We start from the raw sequence: 24,801 nt of genomic DNA, 5'->3' as shown, positions 1-24,801 counted from the left end.
GGAAGAGTCTAAAACGACTCCCAAACTACGAACCTGATCCTTTAGGGGGAGTGTAACCCCGTCCAGGACAGGGTATGTATCCACCATCTGACCAGAGAAACCATCCACCAGCAGCATCTCAGTCTTATCCGGATTGAGTCTCAGTTTGTTAGTTCTCATCCAGTCCATTGTCGCGTCCAGACAACGGTTCAGCACATCGACCACCTCACCTGAAGAAGATGAAAAGGAGAAGTAGAGCTGCGTGTCATCAGCGTACTGATGACAACGCACTTCAAAACTCCGGATGACTGCACCCAACGGCTTCATATAGATATTAAAGAGCATGGGAGACAAGACCGAACCCTGCGGGACCCCATATTGGAGAACCCACGGGGTCGAGCAATGTTCCCCAAGTATTATCTTCTGGAGACGGCCCGCCAAGTAGGAGCGGAACCACTGCCAAGCAGTGCCTCCAACACCCAACTCCGCAAGTCTCTCCAGAAGGATACCATGGTCGATGGTATCAAAAGCCGCTGAGAGATCAAGGAGAATCAACAGAGGTACACTCGCTCTGTCTCTCTCCTGATATAGGTCATCACACAGGGCGACCAAGGCCGTCTCAGTGCCAAAACCAGGTCTGAAACCCGACTGAAATGGATCTAGATAATCGGTTTCATCCAATAGCGCCTGGAGCTGGTCAGCAACCACTCGTTCCAAGACCTTGCCCAAGAATGGAACATTTGCCACTGGTCTATAGTTGTTAAAGTCCTCTGGGTCCAAGGAAGGTTTTTTCAGGAGTGGTCTCACCGCCGCTTCTTTCAGACAGCCAGGGACCACTCCCTCTCATAAAGAGGCATTTATCACTTCCTTGGCCCAGCCAGCTGTTCCATCCTTGCTAGTTTTTATAAGCCAAGAGGGGCAAGGATCAAGTACCGAAGTGGTTGCACGTACCTGTCCAAGCACCTTGTCCACGTCCTCGAACTGAACCGACTGAAACTCATCCAACAAAACATGACTAGACTGTGTTCCAGACACCTCATTAGGACTAACTGTCATAAAATGGGAATCTAGGTCCCGACGAATGCATAAGATCTTATGCTGGAAGTGCTTAGCAAACTCATTACAGTGGGCTACCGATGTATCTCCCATGTCCTGTGGGCCAGGGTGGAGTAGCCCTCGGACAACTCTAAAAAGCTCCGCTGGGCAGGAGAGAGATGACTTAATAGTGGCGGCGAAATGTTGTTTCTTCGCCGCCCTCACTGCACCTACATACCGCTTGGTAGAAGCACAAACCAGCGCATAATTGCATTCGTCAGGAGTTCGTCTCCAACTCCGCTCAAGCCGTCTCCTGTCTTGCTTCATCGCTCTTAGCTCCGGAGTATACCAAGGAGCTGTATGAGCTCTACAAAGGAGAGGGCGCGCAGGAGCGATCGTGTCCACTGCCCGGGTCATCTCTGCATTCCACAGATTAGCCAGGGCTTCGACAGGAGCGCCAGTCCTATCAGCCGGAAAATCCCCCAGAGCCCTTTGAAAAGCATCAGGATTCATTAGTCTCCGGGGGCGGACCATTTTAATAGGTCCCCCACCCTTGCAGAGGGAAAAGGCCACTGAAAGTCTAAACTTCAGCAAGCAGTGATCTGACCATGACAAAGGGAGAGATGTAAGACTCCCCACATCCAGATTACTATCCCCATGTCCAGTAGTAAAAACAAGATCGAGAGTATGCCCCGATGTATGTGTTGGGCCACTAACACGTTGAGGCAGCCCCATGGTTGTCATGGCGTCCATGAAGTCCTGAGCCGCCCCAGACAAAGAAGCCTCGGCATGGATGTTGACATCACCCAGTACTAATAGTCTGGGGCATCTCAACAATACCTCCGAGACCACTTCCGTCAGCTCAGTTAGGGAAGCCATTGGGCAGCAAGGTGGGCGGTACACCAAAAGAATTCCCAGTCTGTCCCGCTGGCCCAACACAAGGTGCAAACACTCCAGACCCGTAACTGCATGGACATGGTTCTTGGTGAGTGAGATGGAACTCTTATAGACCACAGCAACCCCACCTCCCCGACCCTCAGATCTCCCATGATGCTGAACCAAATACCCCGGTGGGCAGAGCTGGGAGAGACTAACTCCACCCTGCTCGCTTACCCAGGTCTCGGTTATGCATGCCAGATCGGCTGCCTCATCCATAATCAAATCATGGATGTGGGAGGTTTTATTTTGTACCGATCTGGCATTAAGAAGCAGCAACTGGAGATCTGAGGGTTGGCTGAGAGGACAACCAACAACCCTGTGGATATGAGAGGGACCGGAACAAGGCACAGCCACTACATGTCTGGGCCGCGTTCCCCTTACCTGGCATGTCCCCCTCATAACACCATACCTCCCTCTGCCTGTCACTACGGCAATTGGGGCCCCCTCTAGTCTCCCCACTTGATAGAAAGATCTCTTCCCCAGGCACATTGTAAACTATAATACAAAAATACAAACAACCATATATACAAACATACTCACACACAACACACACTCACTATACAACCACACCATTCAAATTCAGCCAACATGCCAAAACCTAGGCCCGCATACTGTGCACGCAGATGCCAGCTGCAAGATCTCTCTTCTTCCCACCTGAACAGTCAGATGATGGTAAAGGCCCACAGAAGCGTGAGCTGCGGCGAGAAACAAAGCCGCGGCGGCCACAAGGCGACAGCAGGCCAGGCACAGAGCAGCAGCAGTCTCTATGGGCAAAGCCGCAACGGCGGCAGTGACGGAGAAGCACACCGTAGCAGCAGCCGCAGATTGGAAAGCAAACAAAAAACAAAGTCAGGTCTGTGGCGTCCTTTATGGAATCAATCCATCTCTTGTTTGGCCTTCCTCTTTTCTACCCCCTTTCCCCAGCATTATTGTCTTTTCTAGTGAATCATGTCTTCTCATTATGTGTCCAAAGTGTAATAACTTCAGTTTCATCATTTTAGTTTCAATGGTAGTTCTGGTTTAATTTGTTCTAACACCCAATTTCTTGTCTTTTTCACAGTCCATGGTATGCACAAAGCTCTCCTCCAACACCACATTTCATATGAGGTGATTTTTCTCTTATCCGCTTTTTTCACTGTGCAACTTTCACATCCATACATAGAGATCAGGTGATGAGGGGGTTTGAAAGTGTTGAAGAAGCTGAGAGCAATGCTGTCAGGAGTCTAGACCAAGACAAGGCGGAATGGTCAAAGCTGAATATCTCTTACCATGAAAACCCTATGAACAGAGTATCCAAAATCCAACCATGTCATGTAAAAATACAATTAATGTAATGGTTGCTTTGATCACCTATACCTGACAGAGAAGCTTCAAAATATTTATAAACTTAAGACTGTACCAGTGAAAGAACACAGATGTCACCATTCACTCTAGCAGAAGCACAGGAAGGTGTGTTATACCAGGTCAGACTATTTTCTGTGTAGACCAATATTGTTTATTCTGATTGGCAATGACTCTCCATGGTGCTAGGCAGAGGTTCCTTTCCAGCCCTGCTACCTGATCCTTTTAACTGGAGATGCCAATGATTGAACATAGAACATTCTGCACACAAAGCTTGTGTCCAACTTTTGAATTGTGATCCCCCCCAATAAAAGGTATTATGGATAATCAGTGAGGTACTATGGTAGGCATTATGTTACAATATGGAATTTACATTGCTCCTCCAAGAGGGATGACAGACCTTAGATAGGAAGGAGACAGGAGGAGGAAAGTCTATTTTGTGGTCTTCAAACTGTGTTCTTGGAAGTCATGGGGTTGCTTAGAATCCTATAAGGGATCCAATAAAGCAACCAATAATGGCAGACAACCTTTTGTGAAAGACAGCTTGATCTTCCTTTATAATGACAAGCCATGGGGCAGTACTGAGAGATGTAGGGTTCACTCTGGTAAATCCAGGATGATGGTGAAACTAACCATTTTGGCTGCCTGCTCATATGAAAAAGCAGTGTGCCTTACAGCCAACATGTTGGGCTGCCTGTTCATATAAAATCTCAGTATCATATAGCATGCTCCAAAATCCTCTACAATGCCCAGTTCTGTGGCAGGCACAGATAAGTCAATGCTAAAGAAGTCTTTCTCTTCTTGGGAAAGGCCATAGCACAGAAGGTCCAAGATTCAGGTGTCTCCAGGGAGGGCTGTGAGAGGCCCCTGTCTGAAATCATGGTCTGTTTCTGCCAGTCAGCATAGATAATACTGAGCTAAATGTACCAAATGTATAAGGCAGTTTCCTCTGGTCCTATGTTCTCTGTAGGCCGGGTGTGGGGAACCTCAAGCACAGGGGCCAAATGTAGTCCCCCAAGGCTCTCTCAGAGAGCTCTTGGAACTCTCCCCGGACCACATCCCCTTCCAGAAGTCACATCCCTTACAAGCCTTGGTTTGCCCCCCTCAAGTAATTTTGCTTGGCTGAAATGTGTCTTTGAACTATGATAATGCCTTTTGCTTGCTTGGGTGGAAAAGGATGTCTGCATATATATATAGTAAGTGTAGAATCCCCAAACTTTTGTGTGGCTGGACTGTAGTAGTCTACTGTGCAAATATAAGAATCATACTGTTTGCTCAATACACGTTTGCATCTGGTTCCACCCACCAGTGGCATGTGGCCCCAGAAAAGACTGAGGACCTTTGCCTATAAGGGGGTCCCCACTCCTACTGTGGACAGTCTGAAAACCACAGGTCTATGTGATGGAAACAGTGTGGTAGGTGCAAATCAGATGCCAGTGGAAGATTAGACAAAATTGAGTTTAGGCAACTTTAGGAAGGGCAAGAGGATAGTTTTTGAAATAGACAAAGGGGCACAGAGGGAGGCCCTTTCTAAAACATGTCTTTCCAAAATGCTAATTAATTCTCAAGTGGTTCGAAAATGGTGCTAATATCTGTCTGGAGTGCATGTGTCTGTTTACCTTTGTTGCAAGTATCTCCGGATATTTATTGGTTTTGTGAAACTGAGGATCACCATTCTTAGCTTCCCACACAAAGCCTTTAATAAGTAAGGGTACATTTACTGAGCAAACATTGAAAGAGAGATATAAGGCAAAGCAATATAGCACAGATGTTCACCCATCAACCTGTGCGTCTGTGTTTATGCCTACACTATCCTGCATTGTGATTCCATGCAGCTACTTCCTCTCTTCCCCCTCCAAAATATTTCATGCTTATGACATTTTCAAGTTGAACTTTGATTCATTAGAAAAGATAATAATGCTGGGAAGAACAGAAGGGAGTAGAAAAAGAGGAAGGCCAAACAAAAGATGGATTGATTCCATAAAGGAAGCCACAGACCTGAACTTACAAGATCTGAACATTCATTCGTTTGTTTGTTTGTTTGTTTATTTATTTATTATTGCATGTATATCTCACCTTTCCTCCAAGGAGCTGAAAGTGCCATACATGGTTGTCCCCCTCCTAATTTAATCCCCACAACAACCCTGTGAGGAAGGTTAGCCTGAGAGGCAGTGACTGGCCCAAGGTCACCCAGAACCCACAATCCAATGTATTTTTTAAGTTCCCCAAATCCCTTGCTAGTGAGGCTTGTCCAAGTTGTAATTTGTCCAATGACAATTATCAACAAAAGATTCAGAAAGAAGGCAAGAACCATCTCTTCAAACAAAAGTAGATAAATTATGAGGGCTATGTGGGGCTCAAGCACAGCATGAGTCCTCTATTAGCATAGCAAAGAAATCAGGGCTCCCCCCCCTTAAAGCAATGAAGGTGGCATTGGATTTCATACCTAACCACAATTAAAAGCAGTGGATTTTTGTTGGGAGGGGGAAGCAGGGGAGATGTATTGGGGGGATTTTAAGGTTACTGCCTGGACGTCAAGAAACCAGTGGGCTGCAGTTGTGGCTTTGCATGAAGGGGCTTAAATAAGTGCACATTATAGAACTAAGGATCCCCATCACCCAAAGCAAAGATTGGGCATGGCAAACCAAGACAAGGAGGGAGGTTGTTTGGAAAATATAACAAAACTAAATGGAATATATTAAACTGGGATCCACTTAGCTCATCATCTCCTATTTATGAAATGCTATAGCTGTCATTGTTTTAAATGTATTCAGGAAAGGAAAGGAAAGGGGCAGAAAGACATGTAGGGTTAGGGTAAATCTGTAGACTTGGTAAATCTCCAGAATGACTGGAAGCAGTATAAGACCAATGCAGCAGAGACGCTTGTCATGTGCCCTGTTCATGTTTCCACTGAAATAAATGGGTGGATAAGAATTCTCCTTGTCTGAAATAAATTTAGTTTTAGATCAGTTCTTTCCAAACTAGACCCTACAACATATTTTTTGTGGGGCTGCATTTAAAGACTGTTTGGAAGCTTGAGCTGGTGCATAATCCACCCAACCGGTGATGAGTTCAGGTGGTGCAGAGTGCAGCCACTCCACCAGCTATCCTAGCTGCCAGTATGTGCTTCTAGGTCCAATTAATGTGTTGGTGATAACCTTTAAAGCCCTGAGCAGCGTGGGATCAAGTTATTTGAAGACCTGCCTGCATGTAGATGAACCTGCCTGAACCCTAGGATCTGCTGTAGGGTCCCTTCTCAAGAGTCCACCACAAACATTCACCAAATTGGTCAGCACAAGAGATGGGGAGCCTTTTCTGCTCATGGCCCTATCTTTAGAGAATGTGCTTCCTTTGGGGGTACACCTAGTGCTTCCCCTAGCTACTTTTAAATGGGCCTTAAAACCTCAATGTTTCAGTCAACTTTTAATTGAAATAATAATGCTGGTCTACATTTTATAAACTGCATTTTTCATTGTTTTTTATGGTTGATTTATAATGAAATTGAATGTTTATGCTGCTGCTTCTGTTACATGTTTGTTAAACTTTTTTGGGGGGAGGGGGATTATTTGTAAACTGCCTTGAGGGGGCCTTTGCCTTTAAAGGCAATATAAAAACAAATAAAAGCAGTAAATAAAAGCATAAATAAATAAAATAGTCATTGCACGTGCTGCAGACATTTCTTATGAAAAGAGTTGGTATCCTGCATACTGAACTTATGCTTTGATCATCCACTAATAAACTTGCATCAGCATTGCGCTGCTGCTGCTGCTGCTGCTGCTGCTTTTTCTTCTCAGTAGTTTTAGTTCGTATAATGGATATGATTTTATAAATAATTCTAGCAATGGCTAGTAAGACCTTTATGTAACAGTGTACAACATTGTAGAAAATTTGTCCCTTGCAAAGGGTTTGAAACGTGGAGGTCTTTCTATATAATTCACGAGTGCAGTTACAACTATGTCTTTAGAATCTGCAATGAAGTTACCACAGAGGATGATAGCCTTTACTTTTGATCTTTACTTGTCTCTGGGCTAGGTTTTATAAAGAAAACTAAAAACATGGAATTCTAATCCTTTCATTTTGCAACCTATTGACCTGGCATGATGCCTGTGTGTGAGCTATCTTGCTCAGAAAATATTTTTTTCTCTATTTCATTTTTCTTTTAAATAAATAATAACTGCAGTTTATAACTAAACTACCTGAAAGTTTCCATTTCTTCAAGAGCTTCGAATAACATAAATTTTATTTTTTCCTCATCAAATGTTGTATCTAATGGAAAGTGAAGTCATTACTTTATAGGAGCCCAAGTTCTCAACCCAATTCACCACTCTTATCACTTATGGGGAGGCTACATACATTTTACTGATTATATAATTTTGTGTTACACAACATTAGATATAATCTCAACACACTTTTCAGATTATAACATTTAAAGGCAAGTTTCTTCAATATTCTGTCTTTCAGTCAATCATTTGGGCTATTATTCTGATGTATAACTTGCAGAAGCATTGTGCAAGTCAGAGATTTAGGTATATTAAATTATATTTAGGTATATTAAATTTATATTATATTTACACTAAAGAAAATCCAGAAGTAATTTACAATTAAAATAAAATACAATAATAAAATCACATTGTTAAAAAAACTGATTTAACTGTACAGCCATATCACTGATGCTGCCCAAATGTCAGGAGAAAAAAAATTTTTTTTCCTGGCACCAAAACATAACAAACTTGATGTCTGGTTGATCTCCATGTAGAGAGCATTCCATAAATTGGGGGCTATCACAGAGAAGGGCCATTCTCTCATTGCCACTCTCTGGAACTCCCTTGGAGGTAGCTCACAGAAAAGGGCCTAAGATGTTCTCAGGGCTCAGGCAGGTACATATGAGGAAAGGTGGCCCTTTAGGTATGGTGGTGCCAAGCTGTATAAATCTGTAAATGTCAAAAACAGCATTTTGAATTGGAAGTGAAGACAAATTGGCAGCCAGTTGCAGTGGTTCCAGTACCAATGTTGTATGTTCATGCTGTCTTGTTCTAGTTAACAATCCAGCTGCCACATTCTGAACTAGTTGTAGTTTCCAAACTGTCCTCAAAGGCTATCCCACAGCCAATGCATTTCTGTAGTCTAACTAGGAAGTTACCAAAGCATGGACAACTGAAGCTAGTCTCTCTGTCCAGATAGAGTTGCAAGCTGGTAGAAGGTACTGCCTGCCACTAACGCTACTTATGACTACAATGACAGTGTTGGATCCAAGAGGACCTGCAAGTTGAGGATCCAGTATTGCCAGATTATATTAAAGTCTATATTCAGCTCATTACAGATTGAAGACTTTTTGCTGAGTTGGTCTGCCATATCACTGTTTCTGTAGCGGCAGTCTCATTTCCCTACTGAATTTCCCTAGTGAATTTATTGCAATAGCTTGAGTGTGCCAGGAATCATAATACTTTTTGACATTTCTCTGAAGTTCCATGTCAGATGTGATGCTTCCATTCAAGCCAAAAAGTTGAGTGCAAGCAGAGGCAGTCTCTCTCCCTCTCTCTCTCCCCTACCCACTAACTGGGAAGCATGCCACTCACCTGCTGCTTTGTATGCCAGTCTGACTGTGTTTTCTTTTTTAGTTTGTCTTTCTTATAATCAAAGAAATGATGTGAATCTATCATTAACTCCAAGGGAGTATTAGGATATTCAGATGCATAAGGAGAGAAATAAAAGGTTTTTATCCTCCAACAGAACTAGGTGAACAGCAGGTTAGAAATTATAACCTTGGCCTTGCATACATTAAACATTAACTTTCTGTTAATGAAGATTTGATTACACTAATGAGCAGTGATAGGAAATACAGGAAACATTTTTTTTTCTTTGGGACCACACCCACACTTCATGATCAGTGGGCTTCTGCTTGTAACCGACTTGTGTTTTTGATATCCAAAGAGATTTGTACAGTTGTTTTCTTCTTATTTTGAATAATTTACTTTGGATATTTTTCTTCACAACTGTTGGTGTGCAAAAATCTCTTTTTCAACTCAAGAGTATGTGACAAACCCTTTATTTATTTTTTCTTAGGGAAGCTAAGCAGCAAAGCCAATTCTGCTGAATATGATAGGTATATCTATGTGAATCTGAACAGACAAGGAGGGGCATTGCTTTTTATTTCTTGCTGTTTACTTTTACAGGTTCTTCATATTTATTTATTTATTATTTCAATTTATATACCGCCCTTAGCAGAATAGCTCTCAGGGTGGTGAACAAACAAGATAAAATACAATATATCATAATAAAAATCATAAAAACATATACAAACAAACAACAAAAAAACACTACAAAAACACAATACGACAAAAATTTAAAAATACGGATTAAAAGATTAAAATGGTTAAGAAAATTAAAATGCCTGGGAGCATAAAAAGGTCTTTACCTGGCGCCGAAAAGATGGAAGTGTAGGCGCCAGGCGTACCTCTTCGGGGAGGCTGTTCCACAACTCAGGGACCACCACAGAAAAGGCCCTAGATCTAGTAACCACCCTCCGGGCTTCCCGATGGGTTGGTACCCGGAGGAGGGCCTTAGATTCTGAACGAAGTGAACGGGTAGGTTCGTATCGAGAGAGGCGTTCCACAAGGTATTGAGGTCCCACGCCATATAAGGCTTTATAGGTAAGAACCAGCACCTTGAATCTCGCCCGGAAGCAAATAGGAAGCCAGTGCAGACGCGCCAAGACAGGTGTTATATGCGAAGACCGACTGGTCCTCGTCAGTAGTCTGGCAGCTGCGTTCTGCACCAGCTGAAGCTTCCGAATTGTCTTCAAGGGCAGCCCTACGTAGAGCGCATTACAGTAATCCAATCTTGAAGTTACCAGAGCGTGAACAACGGAGGCGAGGTCGTCCCTGCCCAGATAGGGGCGTAGTTGGGCTACCAGACGAAGATGGTAAAACTCATTCCGTGCCACCGAGACCACTTGGGCCTCGAGAGACAGGGAAGAGTAGAGAAGAACCCCCAAACTACATACCTGTTCCTTCAGGGGGAGTGTAACCCCATCCAGAACAGGGTTAACATCCACCATCTGAGCAGGGAAGGCACTCACCAACAATGTCTCGGTCTTGTCTGGATTGAGTCTCAGTTTATTAGCTCTCATCCAGTCCATTATCGCGGTCAGGCAACGGTTCAGCACATCAACAGACTCACCTGAAGAAATGAAAAGGAGAAATAGAGCTGCGTGTCATCAGCATACTGATGGCAACGCACTCCAAAACTCCTGATGACTGCACCCAGCGGCTGCATGTAGATGTTGAAAAGCATGGGGGACAAAACCGACCCCTGAGGGACTCCGCAGTGGAGAGTCCATGGTGTCGAGTGATGTTCCCCAAGCACTACCTTCTGGTGACGATCCGCGAAGTAGGAGCGGAACCACTGCCAAGCAGTGCCCCCGACACCCAACTCCGCGAGTCTCCTCAGAGGATACCATGGTCGATGGTATCAAACGCCGCTGAGAGATCAAGGAGAATCAACAGAGTCACACTCCCCCTGTCCCTCTCCCGACACAGGTCATCATACAGGGCGACCAAGGCTGTTTCGGTGCCAAAACCGGGCCTGAAACCGGATTGAAACGGATCTAGATAGTTCATGTAGCAGATAACTTACCTGAACTAACCCATTTTTCATTGAACAGAAACTTCTTTCTTCAGCTAAACTCACATGAGATCTTAGATAGCTTTTAACATAAAAAAGCTTACTTTTGTTGTCACTTCCGCCTCTGTCACTGTCTTTCTTTTCTTTTTAATCATTAGGGATTCTTTTTAAAGAATTGTTTGATTTAGCAAGCAGAGAATATTATAATAGCACATTAAGAGAGTTGCCTCTTTTGGACATCAAATGCTTTCCCCAGCTTCTTTTTGGTGCACTTAATCTTTTTTCATCTCTACCCAATTACATATAATTGTTTTCTAAATGAGTCAGTGTTGTAACCTCAGCAACCTTGCCTACTTAGCCGTTCTGTTCATTTATTATTAGTTTTTCTTGCATGAAAAAAGGGTTCCTAGCATCTGCTCTAAAGTTGTTGTTTTTATTATTATTGTTATCCCACCCTCCCATGCTGTATTTATACATTTTATTTCTAGCAACCTGACTAGAAAGTTAAAATTCTACCAGAAGACTTTGCAATAGAAGAAGTCACTTGGGACAGACACAGGCTGCAAGTTGCTGCCATTTCAGACTTCAGTGTGGGTGATTTCAATTTTCCCATTTATATAAAAGAAATGCCTTGCCCATTCAAGACATCTCAGTACAAACACCTGTGTAAAACATGTGAAGGACTTTGAACAGTAGTCTCTGGTTATGAAGCTTTCATATTAGCTGTATTTCCCAAAGATAATAGAAGAATATAATTTTATTCATGGTGTTTGTTTTTTCTTTTCTTTTTTCTGCGATAAATGCATTCACTATACATTTAATTTCAATTGGTAATAATAATAATAATAATAATAATAATAATAATAAATTTTATTTCTGAGTAGCCTATCTGGCCGAATCAACGGCCACTCTAGGCGACGTACAATTTCATCAATAAATACAATAAAACCACAAGAATCAATAATAATTAATAATATCAGTATTAAAACTAAACCACCCCAGAGGTCCCGTAGGCCTGCCTGAACAGCCAGGTTTTGAAGGCCCGGCGGAAACCTATCAGGGAAGGGGCATGGCGAAGATCGAAAGGAAGGGAATTCCAGAGGGTGGGGGCCACAGTCGAAAATGCCCTCTCTCTGGTCCGCACCAGCCTCACTGTCCTAACTGGTGGGACCGAGAGAAGGTCTTGCGCGGCTGATCTCGTCAGGCAGCATAATTGGTGATGCCGGAGGCGCTCCTTCAGATAAACTGGGCCAAAACCGTATAGGGCTTTAAAGGTCAATACCAACACCTTGAATTGGGCCCGGTAAACAACTGGTAGCCAGTGTAGATCTATCAACACCGGAGTGATATGATCACGGCGGCGGCTGTTCTTAATCAAACGTGCCGCCGCATTCTGTATCAGTTGCAATTTCCGGACCGTTTTCAAGGGTAACCCCACATAGAGTGCATTACAGTAGTCTAAGCGAGAGAAGACCAGGGCCTGTATTACCCCCGGGAGCAGATGGGCAGGCAGGTAGGGTTGCAACCTCCTAATCAGATGTAATTGATACCAAGCTGCCCGGCTCACTGCTGAGACCTGAGCCTCCATGGACAGCTGGGAGTCAAGAATGACCCCAAGGCTGCGGACCTGGTCTTTTAGGGGCAATCTTACCCCATTGAACACCAGGTCTATATCCCCCAGCCTGCCTCTGTCTCCCACAAGCAACACCTCGGTCTTGTCGGGATTTAGTTTCAGCCTATTCCTTCCCATCCATCCACTTACGGATTCCAGGCACTTGGAGATGGTATCCACAGCCAACTCTGGTGAGGACTTAAACGAGAGATAGAGCTGGGTGTCATCCACATATTGGTGGCACCGCAGCCCAAATCTCCTGACGATGGCCCCCAGCGGCTTTACATAGATGTTGAATAACATGGGGGAGAGGATAGAACCCTGTGGCACTCCACAATTGAGAGGCCAAGGGTCTGAAACCTCCTCCCCCAATGCCACCCGTTGATGCCTGTCTGAGAGATAGGAACGGAGCCACCGTAAAACAGTGCCCCCTATTCCTAATCCCTCCAGGCGTTCTAAAAGGATACCATGGTCAACGGTATCAAAAGCCGCTGAGAGATCCAGGAGGACGAGGAAGGTGAATTCTCCCCTATCCAGCGCCCTCCTCATATCATCCACCAGAACGACCAAGGCTGTTTCAGTTCCATGTCCAGTCTTGAAGCCCAATTGGAATGGATCCAGATAATCTGTTTCCTCCAAGTGTGTCTGTAACTGTTTGGCCACCACTCGCTCAATCGCCTTGCCCAGAAATGGTAAATTAGAGACTGGGCGGAAGTTATTTAACTCTTGGGGATCCAAAGAGGACTTTTTTAAGATGGGCTTTATAACTGCCTCCTTGAGGGCTAATGGTAGTGCACCCTCTTCCAAGGATGCATTTACTATAGCCTTGATCCCTTCACCCAGTCTCTCTTTGCAGCTCATAATGAGCCACGAGGGGCAAGGATCCAGTAGACAGGTGGTTGGCTTCACAGTAGAGAGCACCTTGTCCACTTCCTCAGAGGGAAGAGACTGAAACCAATCCCACCGGACCGGAATGCAACTGGCCGGCTCTGGCTCACTTCCTGTATCCATGGAGTACGGAATCAAGCTCTTCAGGTGCTCGATTTTATCGGCAAAGTGTTTAGCAAACGTGTCACAGGAGGCTTTAGACTGCTCCATGGGTTCCTGAACAACTGGACCGACCAGATTCCGGACCACTTGGAACAACCTCCTGGGACAGCACTCTGCGGACGCAATAGAGGCAGCAAAGAATTCCTTCTTTGTTGCCTTTGTTGCCACCTGATAGGCGGCTATTGCTGCTCTAACCAGTGTCCAATCATCTTCAGAGCAAGAGTTCCGCCACCGGCGCTCTAGTCGTCTCACCTCCTGTCTCAGACCCCGGAGGCGTGGTGTATACCAGGGTGCTATCTGAGCTCTATTCAGGGGGAGAGGACGTTTCGGAGTCACCCGGTCTATTGCCCTAGTGATCTCCCTATTCCACTCTGTCACCAGGGTTTCGACCGGGTGGCCTTCAGCCGGCTCCAAATCTCCCTGCGCATTCAGGAATCCTTTTGGATCCATCAGGCGTCTGGGGCGGACCATCTTAATAGGTCCTTGTTCCCTGCGGAGGGAGTGTGGCATTGAGAGGTCCATATTTACCAGGTAGTGATCTGACCATGACACGGGGTTAGAAGAAACAGCCCCCATTCTCAGAGCACTTCCCTCCCCTCCTGAGACAAACACAAGGTCAAGAGCATGACCGGCTACATGGGTGGACCCTATATTACTAAGGTGCAGTTCCCAGGAAGTCATGGTTTCCATGAAATCCCGAGGGTCTCCAGTGAGGACGGTCTCGGCGTGCACGTTGAAGTCCCCCAGAACCAGCAGGTTGGGGGAGAGCACTCGTACACCCGAGACCACCTCAAGCACCTCGGTCAGAGAGTCTGCTGTGTTGTAGAAAATGTACCCCATTTTGGAGAAAGCACTTGGTCCCAGCTATGTTAAAGAATAAACATTCATATTAATAAAAGCATTTATCTTCATTGCCTTTTACCCTTAGAGAGAAAAAATAATTTGGGTGAAATAGGCAGATAAAGAAGTAATTGGTGTTTTATTTTTTTGTTTTATTTTTGTAAGTGAAAGCTTAGCATTTTTATTGGTTTTATATGCACATTCTGAATCCTAATATTAGTCTTCACCCCGTTACTTTGTTCCCATAGCCACTTCATCAAGGGAGGGCTTAATTCATATTCCGTCAAAATTAATGCTGCAGGAAAAGAGAAAATCTTGATTTTTCATAACAGATTGACCCAAAGTATTGTAATATTTATATTTACTGTTGTCTGTCTTTTGATAGATGAATATAGAGGCAGGTGATGCCAATGATTTATCATATGTTTGGCAGGCTTTGTTTTATCTGAGTTGTTAAATTGCTTATTTTGTTTAATTGACTTACTTCCTATTTTATAGACTGTGTCATGTTGTGGACTATTTTTCTAGTTTTTCTGTTCCTGTAGTGTGTCAGCTTGGCTATAGACAAATCAGGCACAGCACCAGCATAGACACTTTCTGAGCTGTGGTGGATTAGACAACCAAAAACCCCTTTGATAAATGAGTGGACGTGGCTAGCTTGTCTTGAATTTTTTTTAAAAATAACATTCTGATTCAGGGTGACTGTTCCTACATAACAGTACCCTACAGCTGTTTGGGGAGATGGACATTTGCAAAGACATGAAGCATTCATGAAAGGCAAGGAAAGGTTGTTTAAAAAGCAGCAGTGAAATCACATTGTTGAGGTGAGTAGTTATTATATGCAAAAAATCATATTGGTAAGAACATTGGTAAGATCATTGGTGAGTCTTGACATCTATCCAAGGAGTACAAAAAAGATCCAATCTGGCCCATAAAGAAACCAGATTCAGATTCCCCACCCCATTATTTTTATTTTTAATCAATAAATTCCTCCCAGTAGGAGCCCAGGGCACCAATTACAATGCCAGCCAAACATTTTTAGGAGCTGTTTCCCTCCTTTCCTGTCTCTTCCCTCTACAGCAAATAGAGCCCAGTCTGACCTATGTAGAAACAAGCTTCCACCTGATGCCAGCTAAACATGCTTTTGGGATCATTCACTACTACTCCTCTGAATGAAGTGTGTGTATGTGTGTGTGTGTGTGTGTGCGTGAGAGAGAGAGAGAGAGAGAGTTATATATAACCTTGAACAATGAACTCATAGTGATATGTTGCTGATTTCAAAGACTGGTATGCTGGTTAGTCACAGAAAAGGAAAAAAGATTGTGGTTGCTGCTGCTTTCAGATGGTACTTGCAAAAGGAGGGGGAATTAACTCAGTTTGCAAATACATGCATCTGATTGGCTCAGATTGAAATGCATGTCTCTGAACATTGGTCCTCATTAGTCCTGTCTTAATGCTATGGAACTTCCAATGCATTTGTGAAGGACTCTTTCTGATTGGTTAGAGCTTATTTTATGGGAAATAAAATCATGAGGGCCCCCTGGCTCTGCCTAAGCCAATTCTACTAGAATTTATTATTATTATTACCCCTGGACATAGGAGTAGGACCATAGCAATGACTGTGATTGGCCAGAACAAAAGATGGACAAGTCCAGAGTGACTCTAAATGTGAGGTACTGTGTTGAATATGAATGTAAGGAACAGAGAAAGGACACTGGTCTATAGGTAATGTACTGAAAATGAATGAAAGGAACAGAGAAGAGCCTGGGCTATAAATTTGGGGCTTTAGGGTGGGCAGTACCCCACCTGCCCTTAGTGAGAGGCCTCCACTGGATGGCACCCTCCCTATGCAACTCTCAACATAGAGAGGCCCATCTGTAAGGCAGCAAGCCCTTTTCTTTTCATTGGGCTGTTTCAGTTGTTACATAGTTGAGATGGTTGCTTTGATTTGCAGTTTGGTTTTTATGCTTTAATTGTTGTGACGTATTTATATTTGTTTCAATGAATTGTTTGCTGTTGTAATAACTTTTGTTGACTGATTTGGTGGAATAAAAAGTGTTTAAATGAATTAGATAGCTTCCTGTCGGAATCCTAGCTGTTATGTTCTGCTGCTGGCCCTGTCTCTCCCTTTAACATGACTTAGTGTGATCTAAATAAATCATGCAGGTGGCTCAGACATACTATATTATGTGCATGAGCAGTGTCAGACCTCAGCTTCATATGCACACTCTTTCCTTTTCCTTCTTTCCTGTTGTGCCACACTTTCTTAACTTACATTATTTGGCCAGTTATATGGTACGTTCAAATGAGACAAACTATGTTTTAAGCATTTTTTTGTCCCTCTTTGAATGTAACAGCAAACTGTGGTTTGCTGAGATTCCAGGAGTAAGTTCAGAAATTACAGTGTAAGAGGGGAAATTGGCCATTTGGCATGATCCAGACCATAGGACTACTTAATTTCCATTTTTGTGTCTTTAAAAATGCTTAATTCCAGGAGCCGAGAGATAATAGTTTTGAAGAAAAACTCGCACAAATCTTTGAAAGAGTTGAGAAGGCAGCTGCTCAGAATTGCCCGCTAGATTCCAAAGGATATGGGAGGGGTATATATAAAGGTTATTAGCTGTCTTGTGATTTAAAATTACTGTTTGTGTTGTGAAGTTGTTAGGAACATTTTGGATTGATGATAATAGCTCATTTGAAAAGGCAAGAAACATTTCTCATGATTTAAACCTTCATCAAATGTAAGAGCTTCCCAAGAAAGAAAATTGCGTTAGAAAGATATTTCCAAGTTCCAACAATGTTAAAATCACTGTAAGGATTCAGAGGTTGTACATTTTCCAAGGTGTTCATGAACACCTACATGTTGTTTTGTTTCTTTTGTAGACATGCCATAGTAGATTAATACCAGGTTTCTATTGGCTGAGTTGGCACAGTGTATTTCATAACTTCACTTTGAAGTTTATCTATACTTCATAGGGGACTTGTTCACTTGCTCAAGGTGTCATCCATGAATAATTTTGTAACATAGAAATTTCCTTTCCGCTACCTGGAATTGCTGTTCTCAAAAGGTTTGCATGTCAAAAATGTATCAGAGTGAAAGGCATAGAAGATTTGCTTTTGTTTGTTTGTTTGTTTGTTTGTTGTTTTTATTGTTTCTTAGAAAATTGTTGTTCACCTGGTGATACAATTTTTTTCCCTCCTAAAGCTAAAATACAAGTCAGGTCTGTACCCAAACAAGGTGTCCTGAATTTGCTGTGCATAAGTAATGGGAGACTCCTGTGTTTCACATTCCTAATGCAGGAGGCACTAAAGGAAAATAACAAGAGGAGAGAGATGGAGGAGAAGACTAAGAGAGCCATACTGGCAAAGGAGAAAGCAGAACGTGAGAAACTGGAGCGGAAGCAGAAGAAGCAGCAACTGATTGACATGAATAAAGGTAAGACGGCATGTGCAATAGCGGTGTAGCTAAAGACATTATTTGGTCAAGTAAAGACCACTCTCGGCAGTAAAAAAATACTTAATTGTTATATTAAAGGTGGAAAAACAGAGGTAGCATGTCCAGGCATCTTTTATGTTGCTTCTGCCATTTGTTGCTTGAGATCTTTTCCAAGGCTCTTTGTGTTGAGTTATTGACTTGTTTTCCTTTGGTACTATTTTTTTTAAATGGATTTACTTGCTTTAAAAATCAGTGCGGTGTTTTAATTTTTTATTCTGCGAACATCTCTATAATAGTGAGTCTGCAGCAGTTAACATCTTCTGCAGCTTGGAGGCTCCCCATTATAAATGGATGTTCTCTTAACAGTGCTTTTTCATGAGCTGCAAAATCTGGTTCAGCTGTGAGCCTCAGTGCAGACAATTGGATATGATAAAGAAAACCATACGTTGAGCTTGCTGGTTAGCTGAAATGGCACTATATTGTGTACACAGGCATTCTATGAGAGGGCACAAGGAGGAAGGGAGAGGAAGAATCAATAGGCCCTTAATATCTGTGCTTTGCAGAGTTTGAAAAGACTGTTGAAATGTGAGCTTTATTCTCCATCCCTTTGGGTTCCTGAAACTGAGAAGGAAGATGACACAAATATGAATTAGATTGAACGAGAGGTTACTTCACCCTGCAGGTTGCTGTTCTCCCTTTTGTGATCATTTCAGTTCTGTTGTGAGGCAGAGCTTAATCCATCCCAATCATAAAACACATAAAAATGCTCAGTGTGTGACTGTGACTTGTCTTTTCTACCCAGTGAGCAAATCTGACAGGAATCAGTCCTAGCAAAATAACAGCATTTCTCTCCCAACAAATCTTATGTAAAAAGCTAAAGTGTATTAGTTGTATATTAGAACAAGCCTTATAATTAGGGTGAATTGACACAACAAGACTACTCAAGACTTGAACCAATTAGATGAGTCTTAAAATAAAAGCACCGCACATTGAAGTATCCTTTTCTATTTTATAGCAAGGCAATATCCTAGATTCATGATTGAATATAGCCCAAGTTATTAGTAGTGTGTTGTTTGACTCAAGACTTCTTAAAAAGTGAGCACATGCTCATGTGCTCACACTATGCCCTAGCTTTTGTTCATATGTTACCTTCAGCAAAGCATCACCTCTTGCTTACTTTGTCTTTCCCAGTCCTGAGGGCCTTTTTTTTATGCTCTCTGTTGAGCATTCCAGTGAAAGGGAGACTTTGATATGCCACTATAATACCAAAAGTGTAGGGCTGATTTTTGTTGTTGTTTTCCTGTAAGTGGCCAATTTGAGACTCGTCTTCCAGTAGACACAAATCCTGACTAGTCCTTCTACCTTAATTTAACTAAAGAAAGCACCAACTGCAAGCAGCAGAAACTGTTTTTGGTCATTTTGTTGTTGTTGTTTGTTTTGTGTTGTTTTTTGCACTAAGCTTGTAGGTGGACTATATAAAGTTATCCTCCTGGTACGTAATAGAGCAAGATTATTCATTGGGGTGTGGGGGACAGGATCATAGTCCTAAACCTGAAATAAGTGTGTGGTCTTGAGACAATCTAGATATGGACCATCTACAGGTTATAGAATTTTTTATTTTTTATTTTATTTCCACTTTGAATTATGGCAAGAATTTTGAGCACTATTAATATAACAGCCATCCTATAATTTAAATATGCATTTGATCTGAATATGTACTATAGCGACAAATGTCTGAGACGCATATATAATGCACGTGGCTGGGATAAAAAAAGTAAAGACCACAGAGCCTTCTAAGAAAAGCAAATTCTATAGCAACAATTTTGATGCAAATGTTATTTAATCAAAAATGTTTTTGTCTTCATTATATCTGATTACCATGCCAATTAAAATCACCTGTTAATTAGCAGTGCAAGGATAAATGGAAGAATGAGCTGCCTCAGTCACAATTAGTATTGAATTAATTGTTTTGAAAGGTATATTAACATTCCCTTAACACAGATGAAGATAATGGAGTGGAGTTCATTACCAGGGGGCGGGGGGAGGGAGCTGTCGGCTATCTGAGATGTCAAGGTATTTTACTTTTGGAAACACATTAGCATCTCAATAGCTGAATCATAAGTCACTTAATAAGCTCATATCTGTTAATATTCACAATTACATTATTGTTAATAGCTTCATTGTACTTCACACAATTAGTACAATGCTTTCATACCGGTTTAACAGTCCTGTGCAAAGAGACTCCAGTTGCTGCTAAATTTGTAAGTCAGCGTTGCCTTCAGTTTACAGATACATACAACTGATTCTTTTTTTTTCCAATTAATTTTTATTCAAATTTTCAAAACCAAAACAATACAAAAAGAAAAAACACAAATCAATAACTAATACAATAAAAAAAGAAAAAAATATATAAAAATATTGACTTCCGATTTGTTGTAGTTCAGCTATAAATCTATAATATATAACAAGCCTGTCTCTTAATAGATTATAAAATCACCTTCCTCCCGCGGTTATCTTAATTGGTTTCAAATCTCATTAACATCATATCATTTTATTCTTCCACAAAAAGTCAAAGAGAAGTTTCCAATCCTTGAGATACATGTCCATCAATTTTTTTTCTAGATAAACATGTCAATTAATCCAACTCATCAAGTCTACTAAGTCCAGTAATTTCAAATCGCACTTCTTCCATTATCCATATTGGTTCCATCTTTACGCACCCAATAATCTTGCTGTCATAGTCATATAATAAGAGTCTGATAGGAATTTCCTTTATCACAGATATTTTCTTGCCATCAATTCCGAATCTCCATAGTTTGAACCTTGCCTTTAATTTCTCTTTCATCCTTTTTTGGTTTTCCAGATCTATCTTTATTCTCCTTTCTCATAGAATCCTGAATTTCTTTCAGCTCCTGTCTCATTTCGTCAAATTCAATTCTCCATGCTTGACTATTATTTCTCAGTTCTTGTTTTATTGACTTAATCCCATTCATTATTTTCTGAAACATGTCTAAAGATAAAGTCCATTCTTGTACATCCATGATCTTCTTAATTGTCATTCTTAAAGCCAAAGGAACAAAACTCCTTCAATTTTCAATGTCCCAAGCAAAGAGCAGTTTATTTCTTTATCCAGTTACAAAGGAGTTAATCTTTCAAACCAACTGGCGTCACACTCTAGACAGCCCTTATCTCTTATATGCCCAGAAGTGCACAAACAGCTTTAGTTCACAGCGTCCAAATAACTAGTAGCAGAAAGAATGAGCAGATTCGTCAAAAAAAAAAGTAGATCAGAAAAAATAGTTCCAGACATATATTACACAAAAGTCTTATAAATCAAAAAGATTTTTCTTTTCTCTTCCAATCAGAAACCCCTCATCCGTTGTAATCTTTATAATGCTATTTTCCATGTCAGCTTTTTGCAATAAAAAAAAGATAGGCTATTTTTATTTTCTTCCCCCTTAGTTCCGTGAGTAAAAGAGAAGGAAAGTTTTGACTCACCCAGGTTTTCTTAATTGCTGGTTCTTTGACAAATCTCTTTAGCTGTATAGATAAGAAAGTAATAAGCGTAGACAGGAGAATGTTTGCCGTCCAAGCTGCTGGAAGACTTTCTTTCACAGACAATTCTGACGAATTCCAGTCTCCAACAATCACAACAAAGCTGTGTGGGAAATCTCACGTTTCTTCCTTATCCGGAAGAAATTATCCCCAGTCAAAAAAGACCCTTCTGACTGGATTTAAAACTGAAAAAGTTTCATCCAAGACGGGAGCCCGTCTCAGAGGCTGCACAGGCGGAGGGATCCTCCTGGGAAGATCAGATACATACAAATGATTCATACAATTACTTCAGCATTGGAAGTTAGAAGACACAGTATTCACAACATGAACATTTGTTTAACCATGCACTTAACCTTGACTTCATCATTTACCTAAGCCTTTTATGATAGACTGATTTTAAGATGGCTAGATTCACTTAATATATCTGCACTTCATAGCTTGCCTTGATGATTGGTAGCTGAATGCACAAATTAACTCAGGCGAAAGAAAAATAGTGTTGGTTGTCACATTTTTATTCACATTTATTAATTTATTATTGCATTATATCCCACCTTTTCTCCAAGGACCTCAAGGTGGCATACATGGCTCTTACCCCCTATCCTCAGAACAACTCTGTGACATAGGCTAGGTTGAGAGAGGGACTATGACTGTCCCAAGGTCACCCAGCAAGCTTATGGCTGAGTGGGCTCCTGCTGAGAGGAAGGGTGGGATATAAATCAAATAATTAATAAACAAACAAACCGTGGCTTCTCAGGTCCTAGTCCAGCAGTCTAACCACTACCCCACACTAGCTATCTCTCCAGATACACAATTAGACATGTTCATCAAATGATAAGCATACATGTATGTGTGAAGCATCCCAAATAATTCCTCATCGTATGATGAGCTGCAAATTATATGTATGGTGACACAATATCACTCCTTCTTTACAGAATTGCTATGGTTCCAATTACCTGCATGCTTACACATTAACTGGCTCATAATCTATGTCTTTCAAGATAGACTAATGGGATAGAACAATATAGCATGGACACAACATTGTTGACCACACCCATGCCAGACATTTATTCCATGTCAAACAGCCATGGCTTCCCCCAAAGAATCCTGGGAAGTGTAGTTTGTGAAGGGTGCAGAGAGTTGTTAGGAGATACCCTATTCCCCTCACAGAACTACAATCCCCAGCATTCTCTGGGAAGAGGGGCCATCTGTTTAAGCACTTTGACCACTGGAGCTCTAACGGCTCTCAGTACCCTTCACAAACTACACTTCCCAGGATTTTTTGGGGGAAGCCGTGACTGGTTAAAGTGAAATAAATATCTTGTGTGGGTGTGGTCCCCTGATTAGCCAGGCCAAACAGCTGTTAGTCTGCTTTTTGGAACACTGACAGTTGGTTCATACTGAGCATGCCTGTGCTATAATAGACTCCAATGTTACATTTCTTAAATTGATTAAAAATCAGCCATGCATATTTTTTTTTTACTTTTAAACTGCAGAAGATGAAGGTCACAGTATAGGGCAAGATTAGTTATAGGATTACTGGTACTCTGTGAACATGAATTAATTTCAACAAATTATGAGACCACTGACAGAAAAAAGTCCAATAGGGATCTGGATTTTTTTGTCTTGTTTTATACTTTGAACTTTTGATTTTTGTGTATTGCTTTGAAAACTGAGAAGGTTGTTAAGCAAGTGTTTCTGAGTTCAGGATTATAAATTAAGTAAGATTTTGTTTTGAAATGAATTTATGGGAAACAGCAGAATGGCATGAGGGATATTGTCAATTTAACATTTCAGAATGCGAAAAATCCATGCTGGTTATAGTTATTCAGCCACTCTCCTTGGTTTATAATATGATAGGCAGGTGGTAGCGTCTTGCCTACATCCACACACAGTTGAGCCCTTTGTTACCATCTCTCTATTGTACCTGATTTCTGAGCAGCTAACAAGGTTTTAGTAGTACATAGCTGTAGGCTGCAGATGACCTTCTTCCCAAATGGTTGCAAGTGCCATGAAGTACATAATTCTGTAGCTACTGTGTGACTACCTATTGCTGCAATCTATTTAAACTATGATGGCTTAAATATAGCTTCCAATAGCTGCCATCCATTTTAACTATGATGTTGAGACTCTAACCAAGAAATGGTACACAAAAATTATGGAAAGATAGTGTGTAACCAAATGATTTCATAATGCCCTAAAGATGATACCTTGTAGATGAAGCTTTTTCTCTGAGGTATGGAGGGGTGGAGTATTTGACTATGCAGAGACTGCATGATAGGAGAGATGACAAATCCAAAAAGCTTCAAATCACTTTAACCCTTCTGATACTGACGTGCACACAAAAAGGGGGAGGGAGGTAAAACCCCAATACTTGCTCAGGCATGTCTATTCCTAACTTTGTAAAGTTGTTAAGATGAGTATATGAGCAAAACATAGGACAGATTACCATTTTCTAAAAAGTGTTGATTTTTCAGTGTAATTTAAAGTCATTTTGGGGATTTTTCAGAAGTATTTACCAGGTGTCAGATTAAATGCAGCCCTGGGCTAGCAGCTGTTGGGTAGTGATGCCATTTTATTCAGTGCCAATCTGCTGTAATCATCATCTTGCGAAAGAAATAGAAACAGGTAAGGTATAGCAAAAGATCTATAATGGGCAGAAGACAGTTTGGGATTTTATAACTGTTGATGCATGGAGAAAAACAATACAAATCATTTCCTGAATAGGTTAGTTGAGTCTGATTTTTATATCCAAAAATGTCACATTGCTTACTTGGCACATTTTTGCACACAAAATCAAAATGTAGGAATATATATTTTAAAATATTGAACAGATTCTGGGTACAGTTGTAATGTAGCATTACATAATTGTGTGCGAGGGTTTCTTGTCCGCTGGATCAGTACATATATAGCCCATTGCTTATTTGAAGAAAGCATTGACCTATCCATGTCTCCCATGTTGCAAACTGGAATTAAAGATGGGCATTGTCTGAAGATGTTTTACAATTACTAAAAGGCTATAGTTGTTGGTTTATAAATGTTGCACTATGTTACATTGGCTGTTGACATTATAGAATTCAAATGTATACACTGCTCCTCTCTGAATTATGAAAATATTGTTAGTATACCTTACATGTAGCAAAAGTGTGATGGCGCATTTTCCCTAAGTACAAGATAGCCTATTAAAAGTTTCCTATAGAGGTCATGTACGTCCCCACTGTTGAACAATGGGTCTGTTGCTAACACTGACATTTTGACAAGAGGTTATTTAAGTCAGTGAGCCTTGGAATACATCTAGGCCAGAAAAGACTTAGCATTCTGGGTAGTCAGAGACTTAACAATTTTGAATTCCAGTGAAAGGTTGGTAACTTGTAAAATAATATTTTTATATAGT

At 41.5% G+C, this 24,801-nt stretch overlaps 1 protein-coding gene across 5 annotated transcripts in view; it reads left to right on the top strand.

The window, feature by feature from the left end:
• The window catches only part of DIAPH2 (diaphanous related formin 2), a 455,139-nt gene that overhangs the window by 308,669 nt on the left and 121,669 nt on the right, over window positions 1-24,801 (top strand). For all 5 annotated transcript variants that reach the window (XM_061598178.1, XM_061598177.1, XM_061598175.1 and 2 more), the window contains one exon: window positions 17,720-17,855. In XM_061598178.1, the coding sequence (XP_061454162.1) occupies window positions 17,720-17,855 (136 nt within the window). The remainder of the gene's footprint in view (window positions 1-17,719; window positions 17,856-24,801) is intronic.

This window comes from Rhineura floridana, chromosome 16 (genome assembly GCF_030035675.1).
Source record: "Rhineura floridana isolate rRhiFlo1 chromosome 16, rRhiFlo1.hap2, whole genome shotgun sequence".
NCBI classification, from domain to species: Eukaryota; Metazoa; Chordata; class Lepidosauria; order Squamata; family Rhineuridae; genus Rhineura; species Rhineura floridana.
The sequence above is the reverse complement of the archived record's forward strand: the minus strand, read 5'-3'. Positions and strand labels throughout refer to the sequence as shown.